At 44.5% G+C, this 12,297-nt stretch overlaps 3 protein-coding genes across 4 annotated transcripts in view; 2 read left to right on the top strand and 1 right to left on the bottom strand.

The window, feature by feature from the left end:
- MED18 (mediator complex subunit 18) overlaps window positions 1-12,297 on the top strand; it is a 550,858-nt gene that overhangs the window by 27,313 nt on the left and 511,248 nt on the right. The gene's annotated exons all lie outside the window — the stretch shown is intronic.
- The window catches only part of LOC145317859 (uncharacterized), a 266,488-nt gene that overhangs the window by 27,301 nt on the left and 226,890 nt on the right, over window positions 1-12,297 (top strand). The window lies entirely within an intron of this gene.
- Window positions 7,867-12,297, bottom strand: part of Cdk5alpha (Cdk5 activator-like protein) — a 67,021-nt gene continuing 62,590 nt past the window's right edge. For both annotated transcript variants that reach the window (XM_080159147.1, XM_080159148.1), the window contains one exon: window positions 7,867-10,220. In XM_080159147.1, the coding sequence (XP_080015273.1) occupies window positions 10,124-10,220 (97 nt within the window). In that variant the 3' untranslated portion in view covers window positions 7,867-10,123. The remainder of the gene's footprint in view (window positions 10,221-12,297) is intronic.

The raw sequence follows: 12,297 nt of genomic DNA, 5'->3' as shown, positions 1-12,297 counted from the left end.
CACAAAAAAATCATGGATGGGAATACGTACAAGTAGATTTAAAGTGTATTTATTAAAATCAAGAATAGATTTATCCTTAACTTAAAATTTGGAAAATCGGACTATGTGTGGTAATACGACAACCAGACGGACAGGCAGTTTACAGAGTTGATACGCTGTGACTTATCATAACAAACCCTCTGCACTAATCTTATTATATCACCATTTATCTCATGACCGATGTTGACCCCGCTATCCAGCGGTCAAACTGGCCTGCCTAAATGTGGGGAGGGACTCAAACACGCAGCTATCACGCGCCCCTCACGCGATTATACAACCGGGAGGCGCTGCCTCCCCTTTTACCACAGCTGCCCCCACAGCCTGTCTACCGCCGGGAGCTAAGCCCTAGCGCCCCACACCCCCTTCAAACCTAACCATTGTTATAATCTGTTGTATATATATAGTAAACATTCATTGTAAATATTATTCAGTTAAATATATAATTTCTGTATGACTAAATCCTGCTAGTTTATTTTGGTAGAATAATTCAAGGCTAAGGCTCGTTGAACTCGAACTCGCAACCCTGTGAGCTGAAACGTTCGGCTTACCATAACTTGGTGTCAGCGTGTTTCAATCGAGCCTTACAGAAATTAGCCTATTCTACCTCTGATTGGACCCTTTGGCAAGTAAGGGGACAATCAGCCGCCAACTGAGAAGCCAACTGACCCGTGAGACGGCCTTTTTAGGTCAAATTTCCATCATTTTGAACGCAATATGTGGGCCTCTGGCCTACGGCAAGCAGATTTAGCCTGCTAAAAGCGCCAGTTAAGACGCTTTTTCCGTACCGTGTAGGAGTAGCGCTAGGTGCGCAGCCACGGTAATCGGATAATTTAGCTCAGACGGCTACAGAACTGAGTCTAAATTGGCAAGTGTAGCTGGGACAAGCCCCAGGACACCCAGGCCAAACCTACGAGACAGACAGCTGGGTGCTGGTCTCCTTGAGAAGGCAATGTGTGGCTGCGAAGCTTCAGCACACAAGTAAGCCCTACCACTGCGACGGATAGCAGATTTTGAGCCACAGGCACGGCAGGACGGGACATTCCCTGCCGCTGCCTTCCAGGATTCGAACCCGAGGCGCTGTAGGACGGGCCATTCCCTGCCGCCATTTTCGGGATTCGAACCAGCGGCGCTGTAGGACGGGACATTCCCTACCGCCGTCACCCCTCTGAACCTTGCAGGACGGACATTCCCTGCTACCAGTGCTTCCAGAATCACACCTAGAGCTCCTAGTGATAACAACACATAAGTGTGTATAAATGTCAACCAAGTGATAAAAAGAAATATAAAATTGTTGACCCAGTGATAATTAATAAGCTCTAGTGATTCGAAGCTACAGTCTAAGCCACCATGGTAAGCGATACCACCATAGCTGCGGTTCGGCCACCACCGAAGTTTCTGCCAACCCCAGCCGAACGGGAGGCCCCCTTGTCTCAAGGGCAGGACCTCCACTTCCCCTGCCATATCAGGGTGAGGTTTCCTACTCCTGACCCTGCCCAGCATGTACAGGTTGATGCCATGATCGATTCTGGCAACCGTGTACCAGGGTCTGCTGTAATTTCTGAACACCTCATGCACGCAATGGGCGTGCAACGCATGTTGATTCCGGACAACACCCAAATCCTGACTGCTAACGAGGAAGGCCAGCCCCTCCAGGTAATAGGAAAATTGAAAGAATTATATATGGCAGTCTCACACACCCTTATACTCCATCTGTACCACGTGACTGTGGTTCGGAATCTCTCCCACCCTCTGAACCTAGGAGGGTATTTTCTCAAGGAGTTCGGAACTAGGCTCTGTTTCGACATGCAACCACCTTGCTTGTGGGTGCGTGGGGAGTTTATCCCACTCCGTGGCGTCCCCATCGACCGGGAGACAGCCGAGAGAGAGCTGAGTTACGAGGGGCCTCTGCCAGGCCCACTGCCAGAGCAGCCGCGTGTGGTCAAGAAAGGCACGCACTTGGTGGACACTGCGCTCAACGCCCACAGGGGGACCAACCTGCTAGCCATGGGGTTGCCCCCAGTGCCCAAGGTGCCGCGGGAGAACCTGCCAACCACGTTCCCTGAGATTGCCAGCCCTCCAGAACCAATCTTCTCCGCCGACACCTTTATCAACGGCCAGCCGTGTCCACCTGGCCCCCTCTACCTGGGACCCCCAGCCAGTCAGCCAGCCAAGTCCGAGTCCAGACCCGTCAAGTCGCGGTCTGATGCACCCGGAGCCACACTCAACTCCCAGGAATCAGCCTCTCCCGGCGCCGTGCCCGTCAAGTCGTGGCCGGCCGCCTCCGGAGCCACGCATGGCTCCGTTGCCTCAGCCTCTCCTAGGGCCGAGCCCGTCAAGTCGCGGCCGGACGCCCACGGAGCCCAGGCTGGTCCCAGCGCCCCGGCCTCTCCTAGCACCGAGCCCGTCAAATCGTGGCCGGACGCCCTCGGAGCCACACCTGGCTCCGACACGTCAGCCCCTCCCGAGGCCGAGCCCGTCAAGTCGCGGTGGGTCCCGGAGCCGAAGCTGACCCCGCACCAGCCACGTATAGGCTAAGCGCTGTCACTCCAACTGACGGCCAGCCACCCCAACTCCGCACAGCCAAGCGGGTGGTCTTGCCTGGCCGCGGTGTCATGGCTGTCCCTGTTGAATTAGTAGGACACCGCACCAAGGATGCCATCCAACTAGCTGCCCCAGAACAGAGGTTTGGGGAGGATCTTGTCATCCCAGAAGGCCTGTATGCCCACAGGCCTGGCTCCGCCAGTGTGTTTCGAGTGCTGGTGGTCAATGAAGGGGAGACGCCCCTCCTGCTGGACGCTGGCCTCCCAGTGGCTGGGGAGCTAGTCAAGCCTGACATTCTAGAGGTTTCTGACAAGCCTCCCCCGCGTCTCCACTTGTTCCAAGAGCCTGTTGAGCCCCCAGATATGCAGGAGTTGTGGGAGGCCCTTGAGATGGAAGACAACGAGTTCCTGCGCAAGGACCCCTTGCTCAAGAAGGAGGTTTGGACCCTGTTATCAGAATACAGGGACGTCTTCTCCAACTCTACCCCCGGCTGTACGGATGTAGTCGAGCTGCAGCTGCGCCTCAAGCCTGGAACCCAGCCGATCCGCCAGAGATTTAGGGATCTGAACCCGCGGCAGGAGGCTGAGCTGGAGAAACAACTGGACACCTGGCTACAAGAGGGAGTCATAGAGCCGTCAGACTCCGCCTGGAGCAGCCCCCTGGTGCCCATCAAGAAGAAGGACGGGAGCACCCGCTGGGCCGTCGACTACAGAGCCCTCAACAAGTGCCTGGAACTGGATAGCTACCCTCTGCCCAGGATCCAGCAGTTGGTAGAACGAGCTGGAGGACACCGCGTCTACAGTGCCCTAGACGCGGTGGCCGTGTACTACACCATCCGTGTGTCCGAGGACAGCCGGCCCTGCACCGCCTTCACCACCCCCAGGGGCTTGTATCAATGGAAAAGGATGCCCTTTGGCCTGGCTACGGCACCGTCTGTCTATTCCAGATTTATTGCCGGGGTCCTAAATCCACTAGGCACAGCCAACCTCCAGTCATACCTTGACGACGTCCTGACCTTCCACCAGGATACCTGGGCCCATCTGGCTAGGCTCCGGGAGGTCTTGGAAGCCCACCGCAGGGGAGGAATCCGCCTCAAGCCAGCTAAGACCAAGCTGTTCCGAGCCAAGGTGGATTATCTGGGCCACACCCTCAGCCGTGAGGGGATAGCCATGCAAGAGGATTATATTGACCGTATCCTGGACTGGCCGGCCCCCAGCACCCCCAAGGATTTGCTGGCGCTTCTGGGGTTCTTTGGATACTACCGCCTGTTCATCCCAGAGTATGCTGACCTCACCTACAAGATGAATCGGCAGAAGACGGCCAAGACCCTAGCCTGGACGCCTGAGATGGAAGCCCAGCTGCTACAGCTCAAGGACAAGTTCCGTCAAGCCCCCATCCGAGCGCCGCCCAGGTTTGACTTGCCGGCGGTATTCCAGCTCACCACAGACTTCAGCAGCCGCGCCATCTCTGCCATTCTGAGTCAATGCCAGGACGGCAAGGAGAGGCTGATTGCCGCCGTGGGGCGCAAGACAACCGACCCCGAGACTCGCTACCCGTCCTGGAAGGGAGAGATGGCCGCCATTATGTATGGAATCCGGAAATTTCACGGCATCTTGTCCTACCGCAGCTTCCAGATCAACACTGATTCCTCAGCCTTGCTGCAGATGAAGTCGCTGAACACATCCACAGGGATGGTGGCCCGCTGGCAAGAGGAGCTAGCGGCCCTAGATTTCACTGTCTGCCACCGTCCTGGCACCCAGAACACCAACGCCGACGCCCTCAGCCGCCGGGAGGACGCCAACATGCCGACGGCTAGCGCCGAAGAATTAGCAGAGCAGGCTGAGTATATCCACAACCTTTGCCAGCTAGGGGAGTCCGCAGCTAGCCGGCCCCCTGCCGCACGACTGGACCCAGCTAGAGTCTTAGAAGCCCAGACACAGGACCCTCTCCTGCTCCGTGTCCGCCAGTGGGTGGCTGATGGCAGAGCCCCAACTAAGGCTGAGCTGCGCGGCAAGGAACGAGACGAGCAGCAGTACGCTAGCCGCTTCCCAGCCCTGGGACTTGACGAGCATGGCTGCCTCACCACCACTGACCAGACCCTGACAGGGGAAAGAACAAGATACCTGCTGCCTTCGGCCCTCCAGCAGGACGCGTTCTTTCTAGCCCATGGGACCCCCATGGCTGGGCACTTTGGAATGGACGCGACTATCGCCCGTGTGGCCATGCACTTCTGGTGGCCCAACCTGGCCCGTGACGTCCGCCTGATGGTTCAGACTTGCCCTGAGTGTGTCCAGAAGGTTACCAAGGAAAGGTTGAAGCAAGGGATACATGTGCCCTCCCGCCAGGGGTATCCACAGCAAGTCCTGTTTATTGACCTGGTGGGGCCACTGCCAGAGACCCCAGCCGGGAACCGCTATATCCTCACCTGTCAAGACGGGTTCAGCCGGTTTGTCAGCCTCTACGCCATCCCCAACAAGCGCACTCTCACGGTGGCTGAAGCCCTGCTGCACCGCCACCTGGCCACGTTCGGATGCCCTCTGAAGATCCACTCCGACAATGGGATGGAGTTCACCGGCCAGGTATTCCAGGAGCTGGCCTCCAAGCTTGGGATTGGCCTGACACATCCACCACCCTACAACCCGCAGTCCAACCGAGTGGAAAGATTCCATCGGACGCTCAATACAGGCATGCGTCTGTTCTTAGACAGAGACGACAACAACTGGGAGCCACACTTGCCTGCCATTGCCTTTGCCTACAACACCAAGGCCTGCAGATCCACCGGCGTGACCCCGTTCCTGGCCTACTTTGGGAGAGAGGCCAAACTTCCGGTGGACATGGTGCTCCGGCTGCCAGACACAGAATATGCCTCGGTTCCAGCCAACGTCCAAGCTCTCCTGCAACGCTACCATGCAGTGTATGACGCCATCCAGCAGAAGGAGGAGGGAGCCATCCGGAGGAGCGCGGCAGCCTACGAAGGCACGGCCAAGTACGAGGTTGGAGACTTGGTCTGGTACCTGGCCCCCCGCCTGGTGCCAGGGAAGGCAGCCAAGATTACCAAGAGATGGACTGGCCCCTGGAAAGTAGTGAGGCAGGCTACAGAAGTCCATTATGTCATCAAACCTGCCTCTCCAATCGCCAGGATCTCGGAAGTTACCGCGCATGTAGGCCGACTGCGCAAATACACTGGAGATGTGACTGCCCACCAGATTCCAACAGACATTCAAGGCGACCTGGACGGCGACGAGGATGCCACCGAGCTGCCGGTCGGAGCTGCGGCGCCCCCAGCGAGTGACCCAGGACAGTTCCCAGTGTACCAGCCGACCGCAGCCGCCCCACAGCCTAGCGGCCAGGACCGTGACCCAGTGGAAGAGAACCTGCAGGAGCAACCCAACGAACCACCACCGCCGCCGCCAGCTCCAGAGCCACCCAGAGATGCCATCTGGAATCCTGATACGGACATGGAGAACCTGCCGGCCAGCAGCGAGCCTGTAGGAGGAGAAGCGGCCACTGCCATGGAAGAGGCAGCCCCAGAGGACGAAGCTGAAGCCATGTGCCCCCTGTTGATGACAGCCATCCCCATCCGGGTAGGAGCTAGGAGGCCAAGCAACCTGGATCAAGCAGGCGCCCCCATGGAATTTTATGCGCCTTCCTCCATCATCATTCCCCCCTTGGGAACCACCAGAGTTAGCCTCGGCCTCCGTGTCCAGCTACCCGCTGAGGCAGAGCTAGTCCTGCAGACGAGGCAAAATTTCCAGCGGCGGGGCTTGGCCGTCGCCAACCCACGCCTGGAAGCCAACCAGGAGTTGACAATGCTGATATCCAACCACAGCCAGACAGAGCAACGAGTGTCCCGTGGAGCCTGTGTAGCCCGAGCTGTCCTCCACCGAGCTGTGCCCCAGGAAGAGCCTGTCCTGCGCAGACATAGGTTGTCGTATCCCCAGGTTCAAGGCCTGGTGGCTCGAGAGCCCCGCAACCCTTGAAGGGGAGGTTGTGGTAATACGACAACCAGACGGACAGGCAGTTTACAGAGTTGCTACGCTGTGACTTATCATAACAAACCCTCTGCACTAATCTTATTATATCACCATTTATCTCATGACCGATGTTGACCCCGCTATCCAGCGGTCAAACTGGCCTGCCTAAATGTGGGGAGGGACTCAAACACGCAGCTATCACGCGCCCCTCACGCGATTATACAACCGGGAGGCGCTGCCTCCCCTTTTACCACAGCTGCCCCCACAGCCTGTCTACCGCCGGGAGCTAAGCCCTAGCGCCCCACACCCCCTTCAAACCTAACCATTGTTATAATCTGTTGTATATATATAGTAAACATTCATTGTAAATATTATTCAGTTAAATATATAATTTCTGTATGACTAAATCCTGCTAGTTTATTTTGGTAGAATAATTCAAGGCTAAGGCTCGTTGAACTCGAACTCGCAACCCTGTGAGCTGAAACGTTCGGCTTACCATATATGTACGTTAGATATATGGAAAAATATGGAAAAAAATTAAAAATAGCTAAAAACCTGCAAAAAGGCAATCTGACCGTCATGGTTGTTTTCTTTAAACGTCAGGAAATTTAATTATGATATCTATAACTGAAAAAATTTTGAAAATCGGACCATAAACACCAAAAGTATGGAGAAATATGTGAAAAATACAAAAATAAATTAGAACCTGCTTAAAGGCAGTCTGTCCATCATAGTTGTTTTCTTTAAACGACAGGAAATTAAATTTTGATATCTATAACTGAAAAAATTTTGGAAATCAGACCATAAACACCAAAGATATGGAGAAAAATGTGAAAAATACAAAAATAGTCCAAAACCTACTAAAAAGCGGTCCGACCGCAATCGATGCCATCGATGTTTTATAGTTATTTATGCTCCTTAATAATGGGTATGTTGTCAAAAATTTCAGCCTTATATCTTTTATAGGAGCCGAGAAAATCACGTTTCCCCCAAACTAAGACGGACAGACAGACATTTCAAATTATTGAGTAGCTTTGCTACTACAAATGTTATAAATGAACGTACGGACTTTCTGGTAACGATTGTAGAGCTGCTATAATTTAAACATCGTAAATAGCTGTTATATGGATCATCCTGCAAAGTTTGAAATCGATAGGACAATTATACCATGTCTAAATTAACTAAAAGAGCTAACCATTACGGACGGACCTTCCCTAATTATAGGAAAGATTTGCTTAAATAAATATTAAAATTCTGATAAAAACCATGACCAAAGACTTTATAGGACCGCTAATAAAAAATAAAATATTAATAACAAAGTAATCTTTTATTTCAAACAAATTGTTTTACAATTGTAACAAAATATGACTTAAAATAAGTATTTTTATTGTCTTTTTTAATTGTTTATATAATAGTAAGGAATTTGGGTGAATTAAGATGAATAAAGGAGAAATAGTTTCCACTTTAATTAATAGTAATCCACGCAAATCCCAACTCTACAAGGGAAAATATTAGGTTTAATATTCTCATATCATATCATTTAAAAAAATCAACTAAAAAATAATAAAAATTGTCTAAAATCACGTTTCTAAAAGAGATTCAAATCAAATAGAAATCTAAATAAATCTTAAAATAAAAATTTGAAATAAACAACAAAAATTTTCATAAATAAAAAATCTAAAATCTATAAATTATAATAAAAAGGAAGAATAAGGAGAAAATCACAACTTTTATATTTTGATACTAAAAAATTATCATAATATCCAGGAATTTAAAGGGATAGGACATAGCCGATAAATTGATGTACGTCCCCAATGATGATACTCAAAATTACCCTGTATGTAGAATTCTACATTTAGTGGTTGAAACGGTTGGAACCTAGACATAATGAACCAACCAATAAAAATTCAATAAAAGTCCCCAAAGTTACTAAGCCAACAAATATGAAATAGAAAACTTTATTTATCTGGCAAGGGCCTATCCCCGAAATCCTGATTAATATAGACAAAATTAGGTAATTTTATAACCTATTATGTATTTACATAATTATTTCATTTAGAGTTTTAAAAAAACATTTATACCAATAAAACTATTATAATTTTAAATTCATTTGCATTTTTTTTTCTTTTAAAATGATTTACAGGGTGAGTTGGAAATTTTTTTTTTTTTAATATCTATATTTGCGGCAACTTTTGCAACACAGAAACTCACAATTTCAAACATTTGCAAAAGGACTTTGAGAGACATAGTTGTAAAGCATTTTTTAACATTATTGTCTGTTTTTAAATGAATTTTTTTTCAACTCACACTGTGTTAATATAAAATTAAGGCTTAAAGCTTTAATTTTTAAAATTTCTTTTGATTTTTTTTCGCAACTAAAAATCACAATTTTTGTAAAAGAAAAGTTGTATTAATAATATACTATTATTGAGTAATAATTGAATGAGATCTCAAAAAAATAAATTGTACTAAAAAAAGTTTGGTTGTTCATTACTGATACAATGTTATAAGTATTTTAAGAAAATTCATTTGTTGAAAGAACTTTAAAATTTAATAACACATACAAAATTTTGATATTTTTTATGTGTTAAAAAATTATTTTAAATAATAACTTTGGAAAAATATAATTTAAAAATTAATTCCAAAAACAAGAAATTAAGTTTCTTTATTTTACAGAGAATATTTTATTATAAAAAGAGTATCTTTGGTATATAGGTATAATAGCATTTTTTAATTAAAGTAACTATACAAAAATTATCTGTATTGAAAAGAAGAAATGTTTTAAAGAATGTTTAATATCATTAAATCTTTTAAAATGTTGAGTTAATATTGTAATCAAAAAGAAACAATTTTAATTTTCTAATATTAAGAAAAATTTAACTGAACATAACATTTGAAAAAATTTATATTTAATTTTTATTGCAGATATTTTACATAAACAAATAAAATCATTTGAAAACTAAATGCAAAAAAAGTGTTCGCATTCTTTTAATAGCTTTGAGCCAATTATAGCATAACAATTTTAGTAACATTATGCTGTTTCATGAACCTTTTTCTGTCCTTACAATGCCTGCAATAAGGCCTAAAAAGGAGCTTGTTAGACAAGAGTAAAATATATTAGCAGCTGTCCAGCTAGAATTATAAATTACAAGGCTATATAAGATCACCTAACTTATGACAAAAATATGGCAGGTGTTCCACCAAAGTGTCCTGCTTGCAAAAATTACACAATTGTCTCTTTTGTTTTGCTTGCTCAGGCTTTAGGCTAGAATATAGCATCTGACATAAATAACTGCCATTTGACTTAATATTTCTTGGATTTTTGGCAGATGTTACACTCAAGATACCAAGAGTATTATTAGGTGTATGGCAGGTGTCTCAAATGACATACTAGACCCTTATAAGGTAAATGGCAGATGTTCTACCTGCATCTTTTAGCTGGAATTTTCATTTTGGTATACCAAAGTCATATTATAGTATGACAGGTGTCACTTTTGCTATGCCATGAGCTTATTTGAGGCTATGACAGGTGTCCTGCCTAACTGCCCCTCTCTCTAGCGGGCATACGGCTATGCCCTGAATTCTATGTGTTGACCGACACCCTTGAGTTCTGTAAAGACTTCTGTGAAGAAACTTGGTTCTGAGTTGATACGGAGCATGGGACCACTGAAATTTACAATTAGCATTATTCATTCAGCCATTTAAAATTTGTTTAAACTCTACTGCTATTATCCTATTATATAAAGTAGTAAGGGTTTTTGATCCGAAACTTAAGATCTCAATAACTACTGAACTAATTGCGTTCTCTATTTAGGTAAGCTTCACATAGCGTCTAAAATAGTTTTTTTTTAACTAAATTGTATTAGATGTTGGGTAGACTATAAAAGTTTTAAAGATTTTTAATCAATATAATAGATTTGAAATCTGCATAAAATTTTAAGGATTTTTTATAAAATTAGTTTTTTATATAATTCTTTATTTAAAGGCGCAAATACAAATTAAGTTAAATAATTTTGAGATCTGTGATTGGTGGATTGAAAACTATCTGCGCTCTGATTGGAGAAGTCTAAGTGACGTACATCATTCAACCAATTAGAGCGTAGGTAGTTTCCAATCCAGCTATCCTATTGGTCAAAATTTATTAACTTAAATGGTATTTGCGCCTTTAAATAAAGAATTATATAAAAAACGAATTTTATAAAAAATCCTTAAAATTTTATGCAGATTTCAAATCTATTATATTGATTAAAAATCTTTAAAACTTTTATAGTCTAATGTTGGGCAGGATATTAAATAGTTCTTATGACAGTATTTCAGTATTATACTCCCCATTATCAAAAAGAAGGGGGGGGGGGTATATTGGACTTTAAATTTGACTGGTACTACTGTAATAAACAGTCTAATGTCCTCTCCCTCCCTGGATAAAATAAAAGTAATATTAATAATCCAATTTACAAAGAGCAAAGAAAAAAAGAGAAAATAATTTGAAAAAATAAAATAAAAATGTTTTCCTTATGCATCTTTTTTTAACAAAAAAGTCAAATTACAAAAAGATTTTCCCAATTTAAAAAAAACTGCATTTACAAAATCCTGTTTTTTTGAGAAGCACAGCTAATATGCAATAAGTATGTCCGTATGTACGTCCGGCAAAGTTCCCTAAACAATTAAGAATTATCTTTTCTTGTCATATTCTGTGATTTATTGGCAAAATTTTGATTTTGTACTTTAAAACTATCCACTATCTATTTATTACTTATTTTTTTATGATTGATAGCATGTTATTACCAGGGAGTGAGGGGACGTTGGCTGTTTACATTAGTCCCCAAAGTTTTATAATAACGTTTTCTTATTGATTTGGTTAACAACTTTGGGGACTCAGTAATGAATTTTGATTGGTTGGTTCATTGAGTTGAGTGTCCTTACGTTTCAACAACTAATTGTAATCTACAGAAGGGTAATTTTGTGTATTTGGATATGTACATCAATTTATCAGCCATTGTCTTATCCCTTAAATCACTGTGTTGTTGCTGCTCTACTTATCATTTTTTTCCTTGTTTTTTAGATGTTTAGATTAAAACGTAGTAAATTAGATTTTAATTAAGTGACTAAAAATATTTGAATCTACTGCAGTTCACGGTAAAATATTGCTGGTAACGAATATTGCCAAAAATCTATTAATTTTAAAGGCTGCTAGCTGACAAACGGCTGAACGTACAGATCATACTCGCATACCATTTTAAGCGGTATAAGAAGGCCTACAAATAATCTGGAATAGCCAAGATCCAATGATGCATAGGGAAAGCTTCACTGAAGAAAAACGCGTAAAAGAGGTCTTTTTCGCGCATTTCTGTGCACTGCGAGATAATTATGCATTATTGATTTATGGCTATTCCAGATAATCTATAGGCCTTCTTATGCCGCTTAAAACAGTGTGCGGGCATGCTCTGTACGTTCAGCAGTTTGGCAGCTAGCAGCCTTTAAAATTCATAGATTTTTGGAAATATTGCTTACCAGCAATATTTTATCGTAAACTTCAGTAGATCCAAATATTTAATTTAGTTTCATAACAAATTCATTATAAAAGACTATTTTAAGTCTAAACATCTCTAAATATTTTCTTTAGATTCAAAAGCAGTCGTTTTGAAATAAGTTATATATATTATATATATTTATTTTTCCATTTAATTTTAATTTTTGATGTTATCTATTTTTATAGAATTCTACCTACAGATTTTTCTAAAGG

Source organism: Acartia tonsa, chromosome 4 (genome assembly GCF_053477335.1).
Source record: "Acartia tonsa isolate MP-2025a chromosome 4, ASM5347733v1, whole genome shotgun sequence".
Lineage (NCBI taxonomy): Eukaryota > Metazoa > Arthropoda > Copepoda > Calanoida > Acartiidae > Acartia > Acartia tonsa.
Note: the sequence above shows the minus strand (reverse complement) of the source record. Positions and strands in the feature narration are given on the sequence as shown.